Raw genomic sequence first — 27041 nt, 5'->3', positions numbered from 1 at the left:
CTACTAATATTAAAAAGCATGCATTCTTCTATGTGCTATTCTCTCACACTTTCCTTGTGTGTATTTCCTAGTTTCAATTTTCTTGGAAGTACTCCAACCTTAAATATGAGTCAATCTCCATATCCCATATGGAAATAAATAATTCCGCATATGCCATGGTCACTTTCCTCTATTTAAAAAGATGTTTGGTCAGATACTTGGTAGCAAAGTTTGTAAACATATACGCTATTAGTGACAGAGTCAGTCAATAAAGACTTATTAAGCACCTACTACACACAAGGCAAAGTGTTAAGTGCTGGGGATACAGAATAGAGTCAAATGAGGTCCATATTGTCAGGGAGTTTACAATCTGATGGAAGAAACAACAAACAAATATGCACAAACAAGCTACAGAGAAGAGAAATATTGAAGACACTAGAATTAAAAGGGATAAAGAAAGCCCTCTTGCAGAAGGTAGGATTTTAGTAGGAACTTAATGAGGGAGAACATTACAAGAATGGGGGACAGAGAAAATGCCCAAAGCTCAGAGATGGAATGTCTTGTTCATGGAAAAGAAAAAAAAAGTGTCACTAGATTGGAGGGTTTATGGCAGGGAGTAAGGTGTAACAAAGGTGGAAAGGTAGGAGTGGTCTACATTATGAAGGGTTTTCAGTGCCAAACAGGGGATACTGTATTTGATCCTGGAGGCAATAGGGCACATTGGAGTTTGTTGAATGGGTGTGGAGGGTGACATGATCAAACCTGCATGTTATGAATGTCACTTAGGCAGCTGATTAGAGAATGGATGGGAATGAGGAGATTTGAGGCAGGCAGACTCACAAGCAGGCTATTTCAATAGTCTAGACAAGAGGTGATGAGGACCCTCAACAGAGGGGTGACAGTGTCAGAAAAGAGAAGAGGCCATGTTGGGGAGATGTTACAAAGGTAAAATCAACAGGCTTTGACAGAACAGTAGAATGGAAATGGAGAGGGGTGGTGGTGGTGAGAGACAATGAGAAGGTGAGGATGACAATCTAGGTTGTGAGTCTGAGGGACTAAGAGGATAGTGTTTGCCCTCGAGAGTAATAGGGAAGGCAGAAGATAATGAGTTTGGTTTTGGACTGAGTTTAACATGTCTACTGGACATCCAATCCAAGATGGCACAAAGACAGTTGGAGGTGTGAGACTGGTGGTTAGCAGTGAAGTTTGAGAATTATCAGAATAGAGCTGGTAATCAAATCCACTATAGCTGATAAAAATAGTATAGGGGGAGATGAGAAAAGAGGGCCCAGGATAGATCCCTGTAGGATATCTGTGGTTAGAGGGCATGATCTAGATAAGAATCTAGCAAAAGAGAAAGAGAAGGATGCCAGAGAGATGGGATAGGAACACATTGTAGGATACTGGAAAAAAGTGGTGGACCTGAAGTAAGGAGACCCAGTTTCAAATCCCCATGTAGAAACTTACTATCTCTGTCTATGGGTGAGTGACTTTACCTAAGTTTTCTCATCTGTATAATGGAGATAATAATTTAACAATTTCTCTCAAATATACCATAATTATTATGGATAGAAAAAACTCTATTGGACCACTTAATAGGTGAAGGCACTTCATGAAAAGTGAAGTGAGCAAAAACCCAAAGAAAAGACGCTCTCTGTGATTCTGGTATCCTAGGAAACCTCAGACACAGCAGAGAGACGATGCTTTATGGTGGAAATTGCATAGGACTTAGGTCAGAATTACCTGTGAACTCAGGCAAGTCATTTAACCCATCTCACTTTCATCATCAATAAAATGTGGAAACAATAATATTAGATCTGCCTAATTCTCAGGGCTATTGTGGGAATCTTTCATTTTTTTATTCATTCAATAAATATTGAAGATCTATTCTGTGGCAAGGCACTGTTCTAAGATCAAACCTACCTATATTCAAATACCAAAATAGGTCTTTTGCCTCAGGGATGTAGGAGTTTCCTCTAATAATGAAGGTCAAAGCCAATCCATTCCTCTCGATCCTGTGTGACTCCATGTTCTTGCTCTTGCTTTTTCTTGGTATCTTGAAGGTACCAATGGACCACTCTGGCTGTCCACCAAACATCTCATCTGATATTAGATCAAATAAAATGTTAACTATTATTATTGTTGCTGTTATCCCCCTGCTCTTGACACACAATTTCTTACTGGTATCCTTTACTTCTTCTTCAGAGTTCTCTATTGGGTATAAGTTGCAGACTGCTTAAACTCATTATGTGCCTTTCTATTTTATCTGTTTTGCTTATCTTCAGTGCTTTGCAGGAAATTCTCCAGATCTCATTGTCATATGGCAATACTGGTAAACTCTCAGTATTGAACTGATGAGCCTTTACTTTTATGGGAAGCAATTCAGCCCACTTTTCACCTCTGAACTCATTTCACTGTCCATTTGTACTGTCTGTAAAAGTCATACACACTACTGTACAAGTTCTATAGTTTACCCATCAAAATGGAAATCTAGGCAATAAGAATTCTTCATCCACTTAGTTTTTCTTCTATGTGTGGAAGAGCAAACTTCTTTGAGTGATTACAGATCTCATCCAGGGGACTCTGCAATATCTTGGGGCTTAATGAAATCAACACAATGTCATCCACAAACAGGAGCAGGTGAAAGACCTTATTATCCACTTTCAAGTCCTTCCTGAACAAGATTCTGCATTAGCTCTTCTCTAACACAGCAGCAAATACCTTTGGTGAGCTATGTCTTCCTGTTTTATGCCTCACTGGATATTTATTATAAGAGGGTCACTGCATAGGATAAATTCTGGTGTATCAGTGTGAAAGCCTTTTTAACATTGTAATGCACTATTTTACAATTACAAGGGATTAATCAGGACAAAGGCCACTTAAGATTTAATCAGTGTAGGATTTGGAAATTGCAATGGCAAAAATACATAATAGGAACATGTGTTACAATATGACAAGCCATGTTATGATGACAAAGGAAGGGAAGCAGGAGGTTTCAGTCAAACTAAAAGACAGAAAAGGGAGTATTTGACAGAAAGAAATCTATCAGCCTCAGTCTACGGAGAGATGGATAGTAATCCAGATGATCAGTCTAGGTCTTTAGATAGATTGCTTCCTTAGAGGGGAAGAAAGGTGATTCATTCAGCACTCAATATAACCTGAAAGAAATGTCCCTTAAAACCATCTTTTTTCCCATTACTTTTCTAATTCCATGCTCATCAAAACAAACTTCTGATAAATTGTTTGGCCCCTTGGCTAAAAAAAAAAAAAGACCAAGGAAGGAGTATCCTAAAGTGAACTGGTTCTAGTTCTTGGGGCCATGTTTGGCTTCAATTTTAAATCAATTTATTGACATTCATGTTTACAAGTCAGTATCTTTTAAGACTCACTAGTATCAGCCTAAACACCCTAAGGGTCAGTGGACAATCAGGTTTCTGAATCTGTAAGACCATAGGACCAGACCACAGAAGGCAGTTTGGTATCTTAGAGCTGTAGAAAGAGGAATAAAAGTCAGGTGACCTGGGTTCAAGTACAGGCTCTGCCACTAACCATCTAAGTAAACGTGGCCAGATAGCCTTTCTGGGCCTCAGTCTTCTTATTTGTAAAACGAGAAGACTAAGTTAGTCTCTTCCACTTTTAACCTTGGATGACAATTTTATTTTAACCCCGGATTTAGAATAAAACTATTTTATTCAGAATAGAAGATAATACAAAATAATAATTAGGACAGAGGTATGTAGAATAAGGGAAAGAAGATAGCTGGCTGAAATGATCTGAGCTCGTGACTAAGACACTGAATTTTATTCCATGTTCAAATTTTGAACCTGGTTCCCTTAGGCAAGCCAAAGTTAATACTGAATTTTAATCAACATTGAATTATTGAGATGAAAAGGACCTTATCCAATCCAATGCCCTCATTTTGCAGGGGAAGAAATACTTGCCTCTCAGTTCAGTGTTATTTCTACTATAACAATCCGTTTCCCCCCTTTCTCAAGAAATTTCACTTCTTCTTCTCATTTCCCTGCTATTGAACCTGCTGACTTTATGGCCCATGGCACAGGAAGTGTGAAGTATTACAAAGAGGTGATAGAACTGATTCCCCTGGACATTTTAAAGAAGAAGGTAGATGTTGGGAAGGACGAGAGCTTGGTGCACAAAGTGTGTCACCTAGGAGAGACCAAAGGGGAGATAGTTAAAGAAAAGATCCTTCAAAATCTCAGCTTTTAAACTTTTCTACCTCTTTTTTTTCTCAGAACACAAGCAGTAGGGATCTGGGGCATAAATGATTTAGTCCAAAGACAAAGGACACTCTTCTGTTTTTCATGTATTACTCACATAATTTTCACAAGTAAAGAAAGGAAAGACAATATGGGAGTTTGGCCTTTGAAAAGGAAGAAAGGTAGTAGAATGAAGGTCAACGGCATACAAACATACATAACAACAGTGACAGATTGCTAACAATTGTCTACAAATCAGTTTTTGAAAATAAAGTATATTAATAGTGACCAACACATAGTAGAGGTAATAAATGCTTGTTGATGCAATAATAGTATATTTTTTAAAAAAAAGAACTTTTTTTTGTGGGAAGGATTTGTGACAATCTATTGAAGTTAATTTGCCTGTGAAGACAAGGCCTTTCATAATGGTACAGGGTTGGTGCCTCTAGAGTGATAGGACCCAGGTTCAAATTTTGTTTCTGACCCTTACTTCCTGTATGACCTTGGAAAAGTCATTTGAAATCCTGTGCCTCAGTTTTCCTACATGTAAAATGAAGGGTTGAATTAGATGGATTTTGAAGTTCCTTGGAACTCTAGAATTGTAAGTGTATAAGTAGAATAAAGTAAGACAAAATGACGAGTTAGACTAAAATAAAAAGAATGAGAGAATGGGACAAAAGCAAAGATTTATTCTAAATAAAAAAGTAAGAGAACTTCTTTCTGCCACAGGGGAAGATTAGGGTCATTTAGTTCTTGTTAGAACTGCAGATATAGATTATTATCCTGTATGTCAGTCCAAATACAATCCATTGGTCCTTTCTCACTCTCCAAACTTGGAGCACACACATATCACAAAAGGCTGCCTATAGGATTTTAAGAGTTTTAACATATTAAAGGGGTATAAATTGACTCTCTGCACTTCAACATTTACTTGGAGAAACTGGGGTGCAAACAGGAATTTTCCTTTGAAGTATCAACTCCAAAGGAGTTAAGGGTAATAATCAAGTGGTTTCAAATGGAATTGTAAGGCATCTAAACTCTAATTAGTTCTTTAATTCAAGGTTATTCTGCCTCTACCTCCCTTATGGAATAAGGCACTCCATGGGTAAGAAAGGAGGTGGCATGTACAGATGGTAAAAACATTGTCACCACCTGCCTATAATCTTTGTGGAGGTAAGGATCTTCCTGGGGAGCACCCCATGGCCCCAACCTCCTTGCCACCAAGATCAAATATGTTTTGGCACCAGATATCTACCAATCACTAACTAGGGGGCAGACAGCTGTTAAATCATCACGGCAAGCTGATCTCCTTATCTTCTCCCCTAAATCCTTCCCTGTTCTAAAACTCTATTTTTGTTGAAGGCATCAGTTTCTTTAGGATTCCAGGGTCAAAATTTTGGCATTATCCTGAACTACTCACTCTTCCTTAGCTTGTCCATCCAAGCAGTTGCCAAATCTTGCAATTTCTACATTAAAAACATCTCCTGGATCCCACTTCTCTCTACTCACAGAGCTACCACCCTTTGTCAGGCCCTCATCACTTTCTCACTTAGATTACTGCAATAGTCTCCTAATGGGTCTTAAGTTACTAGCATTTCCAGCCCATCATACTATGCTGCTGCCAGAGGGGTTTTCTTAAGCAGAGATCAGACCATGTGAATCTTCCACTCAGCCAACTCCAGAGGCTTCCCATTGCTCCTTGGATAAATCTATAAACTCTTGTTTGTAGCTTTAAAATCTCTCTACAGTATACAACCTGGCCCCACACAAACTTTCCAACCTCAATGGACATAAATAATCTTCCCTGACTCATTGATCCAGCCAAATGGACCTTTTCTCTCTTCTTACACAGAATAGTCCAACCCATCTCAGTTCCTTACACTGGCAAATGCAGATGTCAAGAAAGTACTTGTTTGGCTGACTTCAGAAAAACATAGAAAGACTTGTATGGTCTGATGCTGAGCGAAGTGAGCAGAACCAAGAGAATGTTGTACACAATAACAGCCACGTTGTATGATGACTAATATTGATAAACCTAACCCTTCCCACAATGCAAGGATCTTAGACATCTCCAGAGGCCTCGTGATGGAAAATGCTACCCACATCCAAAGAAAGAACTATGGAAGTTGAATTGCTATTTTTTTTCCCTCTTCTGTTGAGTTTTGTTTCCTCTTTCTGGTGGTTCCTCCTATTGGTTTTAATTTTTACTTACAACATCACTAATGTGAAAATATGTTTAATAGGAATGTAAATGTATAGCCTGTATCAGATTGTGTGCCGATTTGGGGAGGGTGATGGGGAGGAAGGGGGAAAAAAATTTTAAACTCAAAAGCATATGGAAGTGATTATTGATAAATCAAAATAAATTAATAAAAAAATAAAAAATAAAATAAAAACACCCCTGAGATAAAAAAAAATTTACTTATTTCTTTCTTCTGTCTCAGGTCCCCCTTCTTTTAAGATGCAGCTCAAGGACCATGTTCTGTATTATGCCTGTCCTGATACCAACAAGTGGAAGTGGATACCAACAAGTGGAATTGCCCTTCTTCCCAAACTACATTGAATTTAACTACTTTGTATATATTTGTATTTATTAAATTTATATGATGCTGTATATATTTTTATATGTACTTGCCTCTCCCATCAAAATATACACTCCTTCCAAGAAGAGATCATTTTATTTTTCATACATATCTTCCCAGTTTCTGGAACTTAACAAATACTGAAGGGGGCAAGAAGTCACATGTGCCAGGACAGTCAAGCCATAAGCATTGCTTCCCCTCAAATCCTAGAGGAGACAGCCTAGGACCACCATTAGTTCCCTGCCCTCCCCCCGACTCTTGTTCTACTTCCCACAGTATTTTGCACAGTGTCTGGCACAGAATAGGCATTTGCTAAAGGCTAGTTGACTGAATGACCATGCCAGAAAACAACGATTGTAAAGATTAAACCTGGCACCTACCACTGCAGATGCTATAAACACTACCTCCTCAGCAACCTGGGATATTGAAGACCCAGAAAAGAATGTTCTTGACACAAAAATCCTTGGCATTATCAAACAGTTCAAGATCAAGAACAGATATAGATTGTTGGGTTTTTTGTATTGTTTTGTGAGGCAGTTGGGGTTAAGTGACTTGCCCAGAGTCACACAGATAGGAAATGTTATGTTCCTGAGGCCAGATTTGAATTCAGCTCCTCCTGAGTCCAGGGCCGGTGCTCTATCCACTGCGCCACCTAGCTGTCCCCCAGATATAGTTTTATCAGAGGAAATAACACTAAGCAGGCACTTGTAACCATAGGAGTTCCTTCTGTACCTAAGCACCACTGGGCCTGTCTATCTGACTTGGAGATGAAATATCCTCTATGTTCCTCTCTCCCATTAGAATGCAAATTCCATCACAGCAAGGATAGTCTGGCTGTTCCATTTGTGTTCTCAGTCATAGTACAATGTTCTGTATACACTAGGTTCTTAATAAATGCTTTTTTCTTCTTTCATTTGTTTATAAAGCAAAACAGCCCTAGCCCTAAAATTAAAAGCATGTCTATAGACAAGCTCAACTTAACATCCTGTATCAGTTTATGCTGTGACTTCGATAGAGCACTTACTATGGGTGAAAAAGTGGTTGTTTGTATTCTCAAAACAAAAAAGAAATAAGAAAAGAAACTGAGGGAACACTGTCTCTCCCCCAACAAAGCCATATTAACATCACATTTTTGAGATAGGCAGTACAGGAGACAAGCTTCACTGTTTAAATGGAGGACAGCCTAACCAGCCTTCCCTCACGTCTTTCTCCCCAAAGGTTTACAATTGTAGACAAAGAAGAGTTGACCAATGAAATAGTAGATGACTTTGGCAGAGGGCCAAGAAATGGGAAACCCTGTCCTTTGCATCCCCAACAGAGATGCCTCGGCACTAGACAGCTGTCTGGTAAATATTTGTTAAATTGTTAATACACTGCCAAAGGTATGCCAACAATGCTTCTGGAGAGACTGAGTAAAGATCTGAAGCTAAGCCAAGGATATACCCTGACACTTGCTTTGTGGCAAGGAGCCAGGTGCTGAGTCCTGAGGGCCATGACACTACTTCTAGAATGACAAGAGCTAGGTGACCTGTCCTTCCCAGGGTCAGATGGAACAATATACTGAATAGCCACTTGCTGGCAATGGAAACTTTCTCCTTTTCTTGACAAGTCGACCAGACGAGGGCCAGCTGTATTTTTCTAGGGACACAGCAGGAGCCCATCTCATGTCAATGCACAGAAAAACCCTCAACTCAAGTTTTCTTTATCAAGGGTTGCTTTTTTGGCTGAAGAGGTTAGGAAAATTGACAGAATGCTAGGTATTAGGAAGAGCTGTAATGACAAGACTGGATGCAGTATTTCATAGTTTCTTCATGAGGGGGAGATTAGGGCAAATCCAGAGGAAGGCCAAATTCAAGACATTTTTGCAGGATTCCCCCACCCCCAGCAAGCCCAATGCCATGGGATCCCCAGCAACAGCCACAATAGTTATGAATTATCTTATATTTGTATAGTACTTTTTGTCTACAAGGTGCCTTGCTTTGAGATATTTAATCTCACTGAATCCTCTTAACAGCCCTATGAGATAAGAAATATTTGGTATAAGGAAGCTACATGGCATAGTGCTGGGCCTGGAATCAGGAAGATTCCTGAGTCTTCAAAGTCCTGAGTTCAAAGTGCTTCAGATACTTGCTAGCTGTGTGATGCCGGGCAAACTCACTTAACCCGGTTTGCCACAGTTTCCTCAGCTTTAAAATGAGAAGGAGGAAATGGCAAACCACTCCAGTATCTTTGCCTGAAAATACTAAACAGGGTCATAAAAAGTCAGATGTGATGAAAAGCAACTGAACAATAAATTTGGTACAAAGGAGAGTGCCAGATTAGTACACAGAAGATCTGCATTCAAATCCTGCCTCATTATTTGTGTGACCTTTGGCAAATCACTTAACCTTTCTGGGTCTCAGTTTCTTAAAATATAAAATGAAGGGGGTTGGACTCAATTGCCTCTATGGTCCTCTCCAGACTTTAAATTTATGGTCATATCCCATAGCTGTTGCCACAGGTCTGGAGCCCTTCAGTGATTTGTTCAAGAGAATGAATTAGCAAGAACTTGACCCCAACTCAGGTTTTCAATTTTCAACTACATTTCTTCTCATCTCACACCCCACTCCACATACCACTCTCAGTTTCATCTCTTCTTGCAACCATCATGCAGAAGACACTGTTATACTTCAATCCAGGATTGGGAATAGGTGCCTTAGAGAAATAAGAGAAATTTACTGACCTATAGACAAGCTTCTCATAAAAATAGAGAGTTCAATCTGCTAACTTACAAACAGAAGTAGGTGGGGGGAGGCAGATGTGACTGAGGATGTCACAGACTTAATCTTATTATTCTTGTTCTTCCATATTTGTTGTTATAAGGTAAGCTTTAGGGAGAGGTCTATAAAATATTGTTTCCTAACCAACACAAAGGACACACACATCACAGCCCCCCCCCCAAGTGAAACCAGTTCTTATTTTCACTTAGCTAGGGGATCCACATTGCCTTTCTCCCTTTCCTTTTTTTTTCTTTTTTTTTTTTTGTTTAAGGAAAGCATCACAATCCTCTGGAGTAAATTGCAAATACAATGAGCAGAAGGGTACTAGGGTTTTTGTTGTTGTTGTCTTGTGATTTTACAGGGTAAGGGAAGAAATGAGTTATAAATTATTCAACCTCTTAATAAATTACACAGGGGAACTAGAGCCACAGTGAGAGAGAGGGTGCTCATGAATAAGAAAAAACTCCTTAAATTCTCCTGACTCCCACTCTCCATACACACAACTTATTTCTCCCCAGGCAAAATTTTTAAGAGGAAAAGAATAAAGAAATAGCAATTCCAGATTTTATCAACTAGAGACCCTGATTATTAGATCATGTGAATAACTGAAAGTCTTGAGAGAACTGAGGAGGTGGAAAAGAAACATTACTAGAGGTAAGATAAATGGAAGAGAAGGAGGAGGAGGCTCACAGGAAGAGCCCAGAAAACAGGGCTGGGGGTGAATCTACCTTGAGCACTTAGTGGTATGGCTCTGAGCAAATAATTTCGCTGCAGTTCTCATTTGTAAAATGCACATGTATATGTACACACATACATACATATATGTTCAGCTATCTGAAGAGGCTCTTAGGATATACCAATGAGAAATCTAAATTCTCCAAGCTCTGAAGGGCACATGGTCATCTTCTTATCAAAGGAAGAAGGGATAGGTGCCTTTTTTTTCTTTCTCCAAGAGACTATCTTTGAAGAACTTGGCTAAAACTCTTGTCCCAGCAAATGAATCTCCAATTCCAAATTTCCTAATCTCTCCAGTCAATCCTAATATGCCTCCTCCATGTCATTCAAGGGTTTTCATTCCTAAATTGGTCAAGAACTTCTTTCACACTGTATAATGCCTTTAATGGATTAATTGATTCATTAAAGGTGTCCTCACCAGATAAGGTATCAGGGAATATTATCTTGTTAGTTACTTCAACTCTAGTGGACTAATTGATTTAATTAAGAAGTCTGTAATTATGGAGGAAGGGTCACAGAATATGCTTCTGGCACACTTAGAGCCTTTTGCAAGGTAGCTGTTATTAAAAAAAAAAAAGCTACCAGTAATAGGACAGCAGTCAGCTTTGTCACCAGCTCCCACCCACAAATCAAAACTCTTTCTTCCATTACCCTGCTTTGTTGAGTGAAATTGAAAGAATTATATAGATCTGGAGTGGGAAGGGATCCTAGAAGTCAAACAGGCCAACTCCCTCATTTTGCAGCTAAGGAAACTGAAACCGAGGGAGGGTGTGACTTGATTAAAATCACAAGTGTAGAACTATCACAAAACCACTGCGCTGAAGTAAGTTTTTTTCAGCTGGCCTGGGTACCCAACCACTGTTCCTGTAGAAAATTGCCAAGTGTGAAATATTTTGATTTTTAGAACAAAAAGGGAAGCAACTAAACAGAAAGCTAATGGCCACAATTAATCATTTAAATGCTTTGTTTCCTCCTCCAAATGTTGTATGTGGGCGTCAAGGCTAATAAAATTGGTGTGAAAAAAGAGGTAATTCAGTTTAAATAGTTCTATTTTTCTATAGTTTAAATAGTTGTTCTGTATGTAGTAGGTGATGATGGTGGTGGTTGATGGTAGGTATTAGTTAAGAGAGTTGCCGCTACTGCCTCTACCATAAGGAATTCCCTTCAGTCCACTAAACCTTTCCTTTTGTAATAATAGTTACAAAAACAAAGATAGCAGTGATAGTAGTGGTGATAATGATAATAATATAATCACCTCCAGGATTTAAATAAAATTTTAAGTTTTACACAGGCTTTCCTTACAATAATGGTTCAAAGTAGGGTATGAAAGTATCAGAATAATACATTGTCTTTTTAAGTACTGAAGAAAGCTTTCCCCATAATTATTCTATGTATTAGGTAAGGTACTATTTCATGGATGAGGAAACTGAGGCAGAGAGAAATTAAGCTCCTTGCTGAGGGTCACCATATTCTGGGCTGTCGGTAGTGTTAGTGCCAGAAATTGAACTCAGATCTCCTTACTCCTATTGGAAGATTTAAAAACCTGAGTATCAAGAGAGTTTAAGTAACTTGCCTATGGTTACATAGTTGTTTGATGTTAGATCTGGAATATCAACCCAGGAGCCCTGGTTTCAAGACTTTGATAATAATAATATAGTAAAAATTATCATCTTAATTTACATAGTACTTCACAATTTACTAAGTACACAATCTGTTCTCACATCTTTTTTGTCCTCTTATTAGGCACTTAAAAATATATCCCTTAGGTAAGCAGCCTGCCCCAAAGGTTACCATAGTTTACCTTACCTTCAGCTTACCCAAGGGCTCCCTGACTGGCATCCTAATAATTAAGAACAAGATACTGAGTACTTAAGAAGCTTTTACAAACAAACATATGTAGTCAGGTCAGGGACTAGTTAATGGAGGGCTATGACATTGTCCCAGACAGGACTTGACGAAAACTTTTAGATTTGTTTGCATCTTTTAGGGTTTTCTATGACCTAATTACTTCCTTTACAGACAAGGGGGAGGAAGGAATTCTAGGCAGGCTAGGAACTCTGGAACAGAAGAAGAGGCCTGGCCCAGGGATGTGCTCCCTTCCATTTTGTCCTCCTGAGGTGTCTTAGCAGGAATTCTCATAGGTAAAGAAGAGGATTGGCTCAGCACACCACTTATGTGTATTCACCTAATGTGAGTCAGCAAAGATGGGGCCACCAGATAACAAACTGGGGCTGCTTACCTATTGTGCTTAAGACTTCCTAACAGGGACTAGTCATTAGAGGACTATGAAAGAGTCACACGTGGTCCTTGAGGAAAACTGTTTGAGTTGTCTGAGAATGTAGGGGATCATCTGAATTAGCTATACTGCTTATATACACAGTGAGAAAACCCTTGTTGTTCACTGACCCATTCAATTAAAAAAAGTCAATGTTAAAGTGCTTTCTTGTGGTTTTTTTGTGTGTATTTTTTTTTGTAATCATGATTAGCTCTATTTTCTGAAAATGGATGTGCTTATATCTCATTTTTGAAAATAATAGCTTGTAGGTGTGAATTGAGGAGGGAGAACCATTCAACTTTCTATCCCAGTATGTGCATTTATAAATATTGAAACTGAGATTTAACTGAACATCAGCTACTCAAGAAAAAGGAGGTATAATTACAGAGAAAAACTGTATTTAATATAGATAGATAGATAGATAGATAGATAGACAGATAGATAGATAGACAGATAGATAGATTTACTATCTTTCATCCCCTCCTACTGAAACTCATTTATGGTGGATAGAGAGAGAGTAAAGAGAGCTTAAGGAACAATAGACTGTTAACACAAATTATAGGGAAAAGCACTCCCTCCAGGATCAGTGCTAGAGCCAAGGGAGGGAACTTAATAGAGGGTGAGATACTTGAGTGATAGAGTTCACATTTTGGTATTTAAAAAGACCTGGATTTCACTGTCTACCTTTACTAGTCCAAATCACTTTGTGCTTTAAGAGATTGTCTTCATGACTTGCTGTGGCCCCCAAAACCTCAATATATTGGGACCTACCTCGCATGATCAGCTTATCCTAACAGAAGGATGGCATTTCATAGACCCTCACAGACCCTAAAGCACAGGTAAGAGTATTGTGAGATTAGCTCAGTGCCTTTTACATAGTGGTAGTATTAGCAATACAATGTTAATAGTTGTAGAAATAATAGCAGTGCACATGTATATGACACTATACAGTTTTCAAAGCACTTTCTTACACATAATCTGATGTGAGCCTGACAACAGCCTTAGGTCAATAAATTTTGCCAATATGCAATTTTGGACTGGGTAGCTGGGGGCATAGTGGGTCTACAGTCAGGAAGACCTGACTTCAAATCTGGCCTCATATACTTACTAGCTATGTGATCCTGGGCAAGTCACTTAATCTTGTTTGCCTTAGTTTCCTCATCTGTAAAATGAGCTGGAGAAGGAAATGGCAAATTATTCCAGTATCTTTACCAGGAAAACCCTGAATGGGGTCACAAAGAGTGGAACATGAGTGAAAAATGACAGAACAATTCTGGACTGGGGAAAAAAAAGGCAGGAATTTTACTTCTGTGGCTGCTTTAATGCAAGAGCTACTACCCTTCTGCTGAAGGACTGGCATCCTAATTTGATATAATTTACCATGAAAATGAGCCTCATGACCTCTTTAGACATGAAGCTACCAAACTGACATGAAAAAAAACCCAACAGTAATCACAAGCCAGAGTCTTATTGCCATGTGCAGGTTTCCTTCTAGATCTCTGCTCCTGTGCTTATTCCTGGGAGTAAAGCACTCACCCACGGTGTGGTGAATAAATTCTTCCAAGGCACCAGGGTGCCATTTAGTACACTTGAGGGGTAATTTACTTAATGCCACCTCAGTGCCCTGAAAGAATGAATTCACTTCCCCCAAGAGTGCATTTTATTTCCACAGAGGTACTTAATCACTGTCCAAGCAATTAGGCCAATCATCAGAGCAAGAAACACAGGAATAAAACCAAGGATAGCTGCCTAGGCGTGGCTAATGCCACATGAATGGCAGTCTCCTTTTGTCATGTCCCCATATTCAATATCAGGGATGCGGTGAAAGTTAAAGTCACATTATCTAGTTTATCCCCCTCATTTTACACAGGAGGAAACTGAGTCCTGGAGACATTAACTGGCTTGTACAATGTCAAACAGCTAATGAGTGGCACAGCTTGAGATGTGAACCGAAGTCCTCAGACCCCAAATCCAGCAGGCTTTCCACCACCATGTGATGATATCTGACAGGAGGTTTAAGCTTCTAATGAGGAACAGAGACTCCCTCATGTCTAGCTTATTTTGGACATCTCCGGAGAGAGCTGTAATTTGGTGGACCTGCAGGCATCTTGGACCATATTCTCCAGGGCCAGAAGAAGAGCATCAGAGGACACCCTGTGCAGCCAAAAGACAGTCAAAGAGAATCGGATATAAAAAGTTAACTATCAAAAAAAAAAAAAGATTACTTCTGGTGGCTTCTCTTAAAATAGAAAGGTTAGATCTTTAATCCCTCATTGTTTGAGGTTCAGTGTGGCTTAGATGAAGCAGGAAGAATGTTAGATGGCCCTCCAAGTCAAATTTCATATCTTTCATCCTCTGATGTTTCTTACAAAAAAAAAGGAGAGGGGGGACAGCTAGGTGGTGCAGTGGATAGAGCTCCAGCCTTGGAGTGAGAGGGACCTGAGTTCAAAACTGGCCTCAGACACTTGACACTTATTAGCTGTGTGACTCTGAGCAATTCACTTAACCCCAACTGCCTAATAAAAAAGAAGAAAAAAAGGAGGGTGAGTGGGGGGAGAGAGTTGGTCCAGGTGAACTCTAAGTGACTTTCCCAGGCTCACGAAGCAGAATTTGAACTCATACCTTCCCAACTCCAAATCTTCGGTCTCTATTCACTATCCTACCTCAATTTATCCTGTTCCTTCATGGCCAGTTTTTTGCCTCTGCTTTTTCCTTCCTCTTGTGAAATCTATTTTTAACCTTCAGCAATTATTAAACTAAGATTTGTCCAAGGTCATACAAGTAAGCAAATAAGAGAGTCTAAATTTGAACCTAGGTCTTCAGCCTTTAAATCCAGTGCTCTTTTCCATAAACCATGAACCTTCTGGTGAAATGCATTACCTTGTTTTTCACAGGTAGCCTGTATCCTTAGCGACATGGAAAAACAAGAATCAATCAATCAATCAATCAATCAATCAATCAATATTTGTTAAGCACCATCTATGTGCCAGGCACTGTGCTGAATGCTAAGTCATACAAAAGGAGGCAAAAGACAGTCCCTGCTATCAAGAAAGTTACAAGTTAATGGGGAAGAAAACAAATATATACAACAAATATATATGTAACAAATATATACAAAGCAAACTATATACAGGGTGGGAAGGCACTAGATTTAAGAGGCATTGGGGAAGGCTTCTAGCAAAAGGTTTGATTTTAGTTGGGAATTAAAAAGTAAACCAGGGAGGTCAGTAGTTGGTGCAGAGGAAGGAGAGCTTTCTAGGCATAGGGGACAGCTAGCAAAAAAAAAAAATGGCCAAAGCCAAGATGGAGAGCCAGAAGGCAAGTGCCACTGGATAAGAGAGTATATGGCTGTGAGTAAGGTCTAAGAAGACAGGAAAGGTAGGAGTGGGCTAAGTTACGAAGCGCTTTGAATGCCAAACGGAGCATTTCGTATTTAAAGAAGATAAAATCCTTTAAGAACTAAGCAACTCTTCATTTAAGTAGAGTTCTGTTAGTTTCAAATAGATGTCATCACTTCCTAGATGGTAATGCTGCTTTGGGAGATAATAAGATTGATGGGAGGAGAAAAAGGCCAAATGAAGAAAAGCCTTGAATTCCAAGATGAGAAGTCTGGACTTGATCTGACAGATAATAAGCAGACCTTAGACATTTTATGGAGAGTAGCAGGATGAATAGAGTTTAAAGATTGATCTGGTAATGTTGTGTAGAACAATTTGGAAGGGGAGACTAGAATAAGGTTGGCTAAGGCAGAATCCCAGGAGTAGGTGATCAGAGTTCTCCATTAAGGTCATGTTAATGACAGCAGAGAACCCAGGGAGAAGAGAGACATTTCCAACCTCTAACATGCTAAACCTCCTATATGCTGACACTAACGTACACTGTCAACAAGGGACTGTGCTTTGGATTGCCTTTACAGAAGTAGTAAAGAATTTCTTTTCAACTGTCCACATTCAATTAAATCCCCAGTGTGAGGACAGCAGACTTGTGCAAAATGGAAGACTGGAGGAAAGGGTTCAACCTAGAGGCCCTGAAAGATAATACCATATTATTAATATCATACATTAAGAAACTGAGTTAGCAAAGCAAAAGTCTTAAATGGTTGTTTATATGACTTGTAGGTGAGCTCCAAAATGGGAAAATGCTAATTACAGGGTAGAAGTTGGCCCAAATAAGTAGAAAAATGTATGCTTTAGGAGGTAAAGTTTGTGCTCACATTTGAGCAGTATTTTACAATTTACAAAGTATTTTAACCACATTATCTTACTGAATCATTACAATAGCCCTGAGAGGTAGGCAGTACAAGTTATTATTCATCCCATTTTCCTGATGAGGAAACTGAATGTCCAAGAGGTAAAATGATTTGCCCAGTATAATATGGTGGAACCACAGGCTGACGACTGCAGATCTCCTGACACCAAAAACCACTGTCATTTCTGCTATAACATATAGTCTCCTTTTTTGGGTAAATTATATTATGACTTTAGTGGGTTTTAACATGTAAATGTGATTATAAAGGGTGTCCAAAAATTCTTAGTGCAATTTTATGCTTATTTAAAGCTTTGGCTGTATTTACAAATATATATACATATATATATATACATATATATATATATATATATACACACATTAAAACTCTTCAATTAAAGTGAAACAGTCTACAATTTCCAATATAGTTAAATGAGGCAGAATTTTAAACTGTCTCAACAAAATAATGATATATTAACTTATGTGCAAAGATGTGCCAGAGCGGAGTCACACCAGCTGTTTAGAATCAGTTAAAATTCCAGTATGACCATTTACACCTTTCGAAATAGACAAGTGCTACAAAGCAGAGCTCCTTCTACCGCTCTGTTGATTGCCTAGATTTAAAAAAGGAATGGAGAAAACGTCCCTGGAGATTAAATTTAAAAGTGCATTGTGTTGTTGAATACATCCAGAACACACGCGACTTACATGAACAATTTTGCCTTCCTGGAGAAGCTTACATAAAAAAATTTTTAAAAGTCAACCTTCTTCAATAAAAACCAAGACACATTAATGAAAATTAAGGAAAGAGGAAAAAGTAATTTTTAAAATTTCTTTTAGGAAGTTACTTCTTTTTCTTCAGTAGACCAATACTTTTTTTAAAAAAATAATAAAAAGCATAAACATTTTGCAGATCTTTGATCCAATCCAGTGAGGTGCCTTTTCCAACAACACAGCAGAACAGGTCTAGATCTCGGGTCTCCTGAGTTCTAATGCAGATTACATCTATTCCTTCCTTTTGATGGGTCAAGTCTATGATGAGACTAGTCTAATTTGAGCAGATTTACGTTAGTTAACCTTTCATTATTTCTGTCTCAGCAACTTGTAGTTTTCAAGGAACCACCCAGGTTTCCTAACTTTCCTATTTTCTGCAGAGACTAGAGTAAGTTGTGTCTGTATAGGAATTGCTATTTTTTTTTTCATTCTAAATACTACTTTCCTAAGTAAATTAGGCTATCTTGAATTTCTCTGCTGTTTATAATGTCCTTCCCTGGAACCTTTGATTCATTTCCAAAGCCCACTAAAATAATGTTTGAAAAATCCATTTTCATCTTTTTTTTTGTTTGTTTCTCCTTCCAAAGGATTCTAAACCTTTCCAGGTCATGGCCCCTTTTCTCCAATACTACTTTTCATCTTTATATCCTTGTGGAATGAAAAACAAACAAACAAACAAACCAAGTAATAACACTCAATAATTATCAGTCTCGATTTCTTTAATTTAACCCAGATGAGGCTTTGCCAATTTAAGGAATGCTGCCCCCTCAAGAAATGCCTTGCTCTTTGCAGAAGTTTATATGACAGACCACAGAAGCTAGAAATGCAAAGCTGGAAATACAACCCAAGAAGTGATCTGGACACATTGACAGCTGCAATTTATCAACATAAATTACTGTGCTTAGTTGCAAAGCTTCTGTCATATGAAGACAGTGTATTTCCTAAATTGCTTACTGCTCTCTTCAATAATAATCCTAGTTTTTACAATCTAGAAACCTTTGGATAAAAGATACCTTGATGCATACAAAGATAGAAAAATTCAGATTTTATGTACATCATTGGGGGCACCCACATGTTGCTCTATTCATTTTTAGATTAGTGTCATTTTTTTTCTTCCTTGATATGGCAAGAGATTACTTAGAAGAGATAATGAGAGAGGGACACTTGGGATGGGAAACTAAGCAGTAAACAAGTCAGTCTTTCTGCTGTGTTACTTTCCTTTTAATCAAGGAAAGACCCTTCTGACAATGCAGAAGTATCTTCTTCCTAGAAACAGCTTTCAGTAGTATTATTAGATAAGCGAAGTGCCTTGCCATTCTCCATGTCAGAGCACGATGGGCAACATTTTCAAGAAATGATATTAAAAAAATCTTCCCTTAAAGTCTTGATCTGATGCCTCAGATACCCTGGATTCTCAGAGGCTGCCACTGCAGGGTAAGCCCTGGCAGTCCTACCCAGATCAAAAGGATTTGGGGACAGGCTCAAGAACAGATTGTTTATCCGTTGTCTGAGACAGAGCAGAAGGTCAGAAAAACTCCAGCTGCCTTAGAGAAGGTGAAATCAACAACTTTCACCAGCTGGGTTGTAGGAACCTATGCCTCCCACAGCAGAGGCCCTTTAGAGAGACATGGTGAGTGGGAGGCACACCCAGGCCTAAGCAAGCCAGGGGTGTGCTGGAGCCAACCTGTACTGCATCAGGAGAAGTGACTTTTCAGTTTTCAGGGTGAGTATTTCACATGTGAGCTGATTTCGGAAATTGGCAAATACTACAAGTTGGTGCTTGACTGATTGTATTGCTGATTGCTTGGACTTCAGAAAGAGATGGAGAAAATTTTACTAATGCAGAATAAACTTAAAAATGTGTCTGGAATACTTTTTTGTTTTTCCAAAGAGCACTGGTTGTTAACCACTTACCAGCACACCCGTGAGGCAAGCCCACAGCACTTGCCTTTGAGCTAACCTGTCACTGCTCATTCTGACGCTTGCTTTTGGCCCTAGACATGGTTCCTGTCATCTCCCTCATATCCCATCACTTCCCTCGCTGCCTTAGAGCGCTGACATAAACATTGCCTTTGGCTTTTTATGGACACCGCATTACTGATGACAAGCCTAGTTGCTGAGCCTCTTTTGACTTCCCCACCAATCATTCCACCCCATACTCAGGACACCAAGGGGGACAATGCTATTACTAGAGAAGCCTGATAGTTTTCTGGCCTCAGACACACAGTCGCTATGTAACCCTGGGCAAGTCACTTAACACCATTTATCTCCGTTTTCTCAGCTATAAAATAAACTGGAGCAAGAAATGGCAAACCACTCCAGTATCTTTACCAAGAAAAACCCAAATGGGGTCACAAAGTAGGACACAACTAGAAAAACAATAGAACAATATATCTGTACATAGCTGTTTGCATGTTGCTCTCCATTAGACAGCGAGCCCTACTATACGGTGTGCTCTTTGAGAGCAGGTCCTGTCATTTGCCTAGCTTTGTACCCCCAGATCTTAGTTCAGCGCCTGGAACTTAGGAGGTGCTTAATAAGTGCTCACTGCATGACTTATTAACTCACTGACTTCCTGAGTGGTTGGGAAATAACACATAGGGATGATGGCATGAGGCAATCAATAAGCATTCGTTAACTGCACCACACTTCTGTGCCAAGGGCTGTGAACTCGTGGATATAAATGAAGCAACTGTGGACAGTAAAGAAAGGCAAAAACCTGTTCCCTGCCCACATAGAACACATTCACATTCTAATGGAAGACAAAGATCATATAGTCCAACAACCTCATTTTTAAATGTGGAAACTGACACCTAGAGAAGTTGATTGACTTGACTGAGGTCACACAGACAGCAAGGAGCAAAGCCAAAATTCAAATATAGGTCTCTTTGCTACAAATTCAATGCCCTTCCCATTATGTCACACTGATTTTTGAGCAGACAAAAGATATGTATAGATCTATGGGTTAAAAAAAAAAAGTAACAGTGGAATAAGGGATGGATAGATGGTAGGAAGGGCCATAAGAGTCCAATGGCATCTTCTAGTCTAAGGGCCACCAGGGTTGTGGCAATAAGAATAGAAATACATAAGAGGATGGAATCAAGGGCCCAGTTAAGAATATTAGCCTGAGAGAGCAGTAGTGGCGGTCCTCTGGTGACTACAGGAAAAGAAGAGAGATGATGAACCACTGACATTTTGAGCAGTTGAGGAAAGAAGCTACAGTTCATATCAGAACTCTTTTTCTAGTGACTAGGGCATTAGGCTGTAGAGTTATTCTTTACTATTTACTACTACATGTTGCATGGATACCAAATTCCTCCGTTCCAGCATTTAACTCTAACTGGGCAGTCCAGTTCCCACTGTAGAACCTTAGACTTCTAACTGGTGAGCATTCCCCTAGTCTTGACCTTCACTCACCATGCAAGTTTTGACTATCTTCTAGAAAAGTCATGTCTCCAAGCACATATTGGTTCTCCTTACCCCGTGCCACACCTTTCCATTTCTAGCTCTGGGAAAAATAATCAAATCAAAATTAAAATCTTAAAGAGGACCATGAATCATTTACATCAGGGACTCCACTCACCATCCCTAGGACTCCCTTAATCAGCAGCATTTACGAAAAATCACCTAATACCATGAATGAAAACAATATTACATCTTTTTTTTTGTAATTAATAATTCTTAATACAAATGAAGAATGGGGGCTTTAACTTTGACAGTGTGCTACCCACATTATCTTCTGCATTTTGCCCAAGTTTTGTTGACTCTTGAATATTTTCTTGAGGCACTGTGGAGAGGGAGGACCTGCTCTAGGGACAAGACATTGGCTGTGGGACTCTCTAGCGAAATAAGTTCATATTTAAGTGCATTAGACAACTGTTTAGACTCAACTTCCCAGAGGCAGCAGAAGATAGACTGCTGGGCCTCCAGGCAGGAAGACCTGAATTCAAATCTGCTCTCAGACACTTACTAGCAGCGTTACCTTGGGAAAGTCAGTGCACCTCTATTTGTCTCAGTATCCTTAACTGCAAAATGGATATAATAATAGCACTTTCCTCTCATGGTGGTTGAAAAGATGTAATATTTGTAAAGGTTTAGCAAAGTGGCAGATACACCCTCATCGATACCTCACAGTAATGAAATCACAGGTTTAGACACAGAATTCTCTCTCTCTCTCTCTCTCTCAATATTTATTTACATTTACCACAGTCTGTGTTGTTATTTGGCTCTGCTGGAGTTACTCAGCATTGCTTCAAACAAATCTTCCCATTTCTGAATTTTCATACTCAGCATTGCTAAGAGTACAACAGAACACTTTACTTTCATGTATCATAGTTTATTCAGGATTTTTCATCATTGGGCTTATGTATTTCCCCCCACATTTCTGACTACCATAAATGATAGTACTATGAATATTTATATGGTTCTTTTTGTGCCATCAATAACTTCTTTGGAGTATAATCCCTGTAGTGAGACCTTTGAGTCAATTTCATTTAATATATAAAAACGCATTTGAACAAAGTAGTACAGTTAAAAAAATAAATAAAACAAACCTCACAGATCTTTATTCTCAACTGACTACCACGGATAAATATATACATCTGGTATCAAAAAAAATTTATACTCCAAATGATCACTTGCCTTTCATCCATATTCTAAAGGGCTTCCTGTCGCTACAGATTTTGGCCCAGAACTGAAATGGCTACTACCACCTAGTCCAAGGCTATGAGTTTAGAGAATCAAGCTGACTGTCCTAAAAGCTACCCAGATGTGACTAACCTAGGCTGCTTCAGGTCAAAGGAAAGTAACTAAATAATTAGAAAACTGAAATTTTCACATCTATAAGGAAAGGTTGGGAAATTATTTAGGATTAGTTAATCTGTAGGAGAGGAAGATGAGGAGAAATAGAAATCCAATGTATCTCCTGTTTTCAGCTGAACTGGGAGGGAAGGACATCTTAACAATGGAGGTAAACAAGAAGATACAAAATGAAATTTATTATTCCAATTCTGTTTTTTTTTCTTTGATGTCTGAAAGGAATAGATTAAATGTTTGAATGCTGTTTTTCCATTTATATAGACATGGCTGGTGACTAGACATAGCGAATTCTAGAGGTTGAGTGATTTCTTGCTGAGAGGTTCCATCTGAATAATTCCATAAATGTATATTTATGCAAGCCGAGGAACATTACTTAATTTGATGTTATTTAAAATGTGAAGGGAGCATAATATTTTTATATAATATAGCCTATAATAAAGTTCTCAGAAAATGGAAATTTGTGTAGATTCACTTTTATCTATTATAATAATATGATGTTTCATGTTAGCCCTTTGATGAAGAGTAGTTGAGTAATTAAAATTTAAGTCGTCTAAACTTCAAGTTCAATAATTTTTTAAAAATGGTCATTTAGTCTGATGGTACAGGTCATGTATACCATGAATGAATCTACTAATAGCTTTTCATCATTGAACTTATATGATTAACTATGAAACATTGTGAAGCAACATTGTTTTATAATAATCCTTTATTAACACCTTCTCACCTCCAACAGGTGCCTCTCCACTCTTACTGAAGGTTTAGAGGTAGAACAAAGTGTTCCTTTATAGAAGGCTCAGAACTTTTCAGGTAACACTCAATTTTCCATCAGTGGCTCAGCTTGGTTTCCACTCCACTGAAACTCATGCCTTCTTCAATGCCCCCACATCCCTTGGTATATTATAGTCTTCTGCCATTAGAATGTAAGCTTCCTGAAGACTGAAACTGTCTGTTTTTTTCCTTATTTGTAACTCTAATGGCTGGTACAAAATAGGTGCTTAATAAATGTTTAGTGAATTGAAGATATTTAAGTGATGAGCAGAACACTGCCTTTTGCTTTCCTAATGAGTTAAGAAGGTTTGTTCTACTAGTAGCTCTAACAGACCTGGGGTGAAGCTGGTGGCAGGGAGAGAGATCAACAGATTTTTTTTTTTAACAATTTCTTTCTAATCTTTTTCTCTCTCTTAGCCAAAGGAGAAAAAAAAAAGGGGGGGGAATTCATGGTTCTATGTTACTGAGAAAGACTTAATTCTCCCATATGGCCACTCTCAAGTGAGATACTGTGGGCACTGAGTATGCAGCCCTATTTCTCCCTTTCTTCCTGAAATGTAAAGATCAAAATTTTAGACTAACATGTTATTTCCAATGCCATATAGGTGTGGTAGAGGTACAACATCAATTCTTATGCTGCTTTATGGGCCAAAATGTTTTGAACACAACTACAAAGATTCATCAAAAGTACTAAAGGGTTTAGTTTTCAGCTGAAATATAATAATGGCTCCTTTGACAATCTACTTGGCATGTCTTATTTCTTAAATTTTATATTTTAAAAATTTTATTTATTATTGTTGTTAGTGATCTTAGAGGAAAGACAGAACCCAGCATGCTTCAGGTGGGTCAAAACACTGTCACCAACCTTGACCACCCATTGTGAACTCAGCGGAGATAACTCAGAACCCAGAGCCCAGGAGCTCTCAGAATGGCAATGTATTCCCTAAATGCCTCCTGCCCCAATTCTGCTACCAACCCAGCCACTGTAACTACCACCTGGTAGAACAACCCTTGTGGAGATGCAACTTGTCTACTGCATTGGCAAGTGTTGTAGCCCCTAGCTGTTCTTGTAACCAAAGTCCTTGCTATCCTCACGCGGTTCAACATCAGAAATAGTTTCATCTGTGGAAATTATGTTAAAGACACAGTACCATCTACTTTGCCACTGCCTTTGGTGAAATAATATCTAGTCTTTTGAATATGTAACACGAGACTTTGCATATAACAAGTGATTGTGAAGTACTCTTTGTTTCTTTTTTTCTTTCACTCATTCATTCAATTATGCATTAAACCTCTAGTAAGTACTAGTATGCCAGGCACTTATTTGGTCATTCATTCATTCTCTAACAGGGACCAGCACAAGCCTTTCTGTATATAGTGGTATTTTAAAAATGTCTGCTGAATTAAACTGGAATTGTTGAATAGCACTAAATTATTACAAAAAAATGTTCATTACATTGAACCTACTAACTCCCATACAACATGCCTATTCGTGCCTTGTTAGGGAAAACAAAATGAATCAATCAACAAGTATTTTTACTAAGTACCAGACACAGTCAAGTTCTCAAAAAGTGTGAAAACCACAGCGAAAGTATTTACCCTCAAGGTTCTAACATTCTAACAAGGGAGAAATATTATGCACCAGGAGACATATATTTTAACAAAGCCAATGAGGACATTTTTTTTGTTTGAACATGCATATTTATTACAAGGAGTTTGTTTTTCTTATACTCTACAGTTCCACTAACTTAGCCTACTTTCCTTTTTTCCTTTTATTTGTTTTTTCAATCAAATAGAGGCTGAAAGAGGGAAGGAGAAAAAACAGATTTCTATTAATTTTTTTTTAAAAGCAAGGTGGGGGGACTTCAGCCAGCTGAATTTCATTTATAGTCTTGATTCTGTTACTATTTGAATTCTGCTTCTCAATTTTTGTATTCTCTACAAATATAAGCATAACTTGCATTTCTTCATCTCAACGAAATTGTTGAACTGGACCGAGAACAGATGCCCTTCACTAAAGGACTCACTGAAGGATGAAAGTAATCCAGTAAACTACACTCCTGGGATAAGGTTGTTTAAAGTAGCTACAAATCTAGATCTAATATTTCCTACTAATCATAATAAACATTTCTCAAAGGCTCTACTGAAATCCAGATAACTTATATCTGCAGCATTCACCTAATCTTTGGATCCAACTACCCATTTGAAAAGTTAGTTTAGTTTATCATAATATATTTAGTACGAGACCATATTGGTACCTATTAAATCATCACATTCCTTTGTAAAGGCTCAGAAAGCCAATGGATTAATGACCTAAATTTGGTCAATACAGTTTGGTGTAAAGAGCATAGAATTTGCAGACAGGTCCTAGGCTCATATCCTGACTCTGCTACTTATCTGTGTGACCATGGGTAAGTAATTTCAACTCTTGGCCTCTGCTTCCTAATTGTACAAGAGGGATTAGCTAACCTCTAAGAGAGAGGTTAGCTAATCTTCTGCAAATCTGATAAAGTCTATGGATATCCTCCTCAGGATAAAGTTTATAAATGAATAAAATACACAAGATAATAAAGGCAACCAATTAGATTGAAAGTTATCAAAAAATATTTTTTAAAAGTTCATAGACCCCAGAACCCTTATTTTATGGCCTCTTCCAGTTCTAAATCATATGGTCTAAGAGCCATACTCAATTGCTAGGTCTACAATATGATTTTCATTAGACCAAGACAACCAATGCTTGTTTGGATTCAGAAGCCAAATACAAAAAGGAATAGAGAGGGTATAATATATTAAATCTAATTTACGCTTGCTACTTTATTTTTAATCAGACCCTGGATGTGTAGGCAGATACTTATTTTCATATTTGAAATAAATGACAGCAGTAAGAAAAGAAAAGGGGTAAAGAGCAAACAAAACCCCATCCCTCAGAACTGAACACATTTTTTCCAGTATGGTATCAGAAAGAATGCCTACCCCTAGTTTGATTGGGACTAACCAGATTTGCTTTCATCATTTTTCTTGTTTTTAGTCAATCAACTTCTAAAGACATCAATTCCAAATATTACAAGTTTTAAAAGTTGAACTGTTTCCAACTTCCCCGAGTACCTATAGCCCACCCACAACCTAGGATTTAAGCTCTCTGCTCACCTGTGATTGGAGGGTGCATTATTGGTGAGGCCTGCCTTTTATTAAGAGAAATGAAAACCATAAAAGCAAATACCCAAAGTGAAAATGGGGTCTACCAAAAGGTTAATGTGCTCTTCAGCCCACTTAAGATAGATTGCTGCCAGTGAGCAGCCTCACAATCTGTTTATCTGACACATGCAGAAAAAATTGTCATGCTTCACCTTTTTGAAGGAGGCCATCACTCTTTGTGACGGATTGTGAGTAGTGGAATATGGCCAGCACCTGGCTAGCCAATGAATAGTTCATAAATCAGAATCAAAACAAACAAAATGCCTGACTAATCTCTTAAAGTTCTTTGAAGGGGTGAAAAAAAAAGTGAAGGTGGGGGAGGGTGAGGACAAGGGAAAAACCAGGAGACATGATTTGCTTAGACTTTCAAAAGGCCTTTGACATGGTTTGATTTAAAAAAAAAAAGAAAAAGAGTATGATGAAAAAGAAAAAAACACCAACAAAGGGATTGGTGTAGAACCTTTTTTGCCATAGACCAGGAACTGACAAATACAAGAAACAAAAGGTAAGGATAAATAAGTGGCTTTCTAGATGGAGAAAGCATATCATTCCTTGTGTAATGTTTTAGAAATAATATGCCAGAGAAGCAGTAGTTGATAGACCAAAGGAGGAGAAGTCAGGAAAGTATGGGTTCAGATCTTAGCTCAGACAGCCTTAAGGGCTCAATGACCCTGGGAAACTCACTTAACCTTTC

General features: G+C 38.4%; 1 protein-coding gene across 5 annotated transcripts in view; it reads right to left on the bottom strand.

Moving 5' to 3' along the window:
- Positions 1-27041, bottom strand: part of TPK1 (thiamin pyrophosphokinase 1) — a 475657-nt gene that overhangs the window by 25279 nt on the left and 423337 nt on the right. For 4 of the 5 annotated variants that reach the window (XM_020998083.2, XM_020998084.2, XM_020998085.2 and 1 more), the window contains one exon: positions 1903-2082. The exons of the other annotated variant lie outside the window; for it this stretch is intronic. In XM_020998083.2, the coding sequence (XP_020853742.1) occupies positions 1903-2082 (180 nt within the window). The remainder of the gene's footprint in view (positions 1-1902; positions 2083-27041) is intronic. 5 annotated transcript variants of the gene reach the window in all.

This window comes from Phascolarctos cinereus, unplaced genomic scaffold (assembly GCF_003287225.1).
Source record: "Phascolarctos cinereus isolate Bilbo 61053 unplaced genomic scaffold, phaCin_HiC Scaffold_1;HRSCAF=81, whole genome shotgun sequence".
NCBI classification, from domain to species: domain Eukaryota; kingdom Metazoa; phylum Chordata; class Mammalia; order Diprotodontia; family Phascolarctidae; genus Phascolarctos; species Phascolarctos cinereus.
Note: the sequence above shows the minus strand (reverse complement) of the source record. Positions and strands in the feature narration are given on the sequence as shown.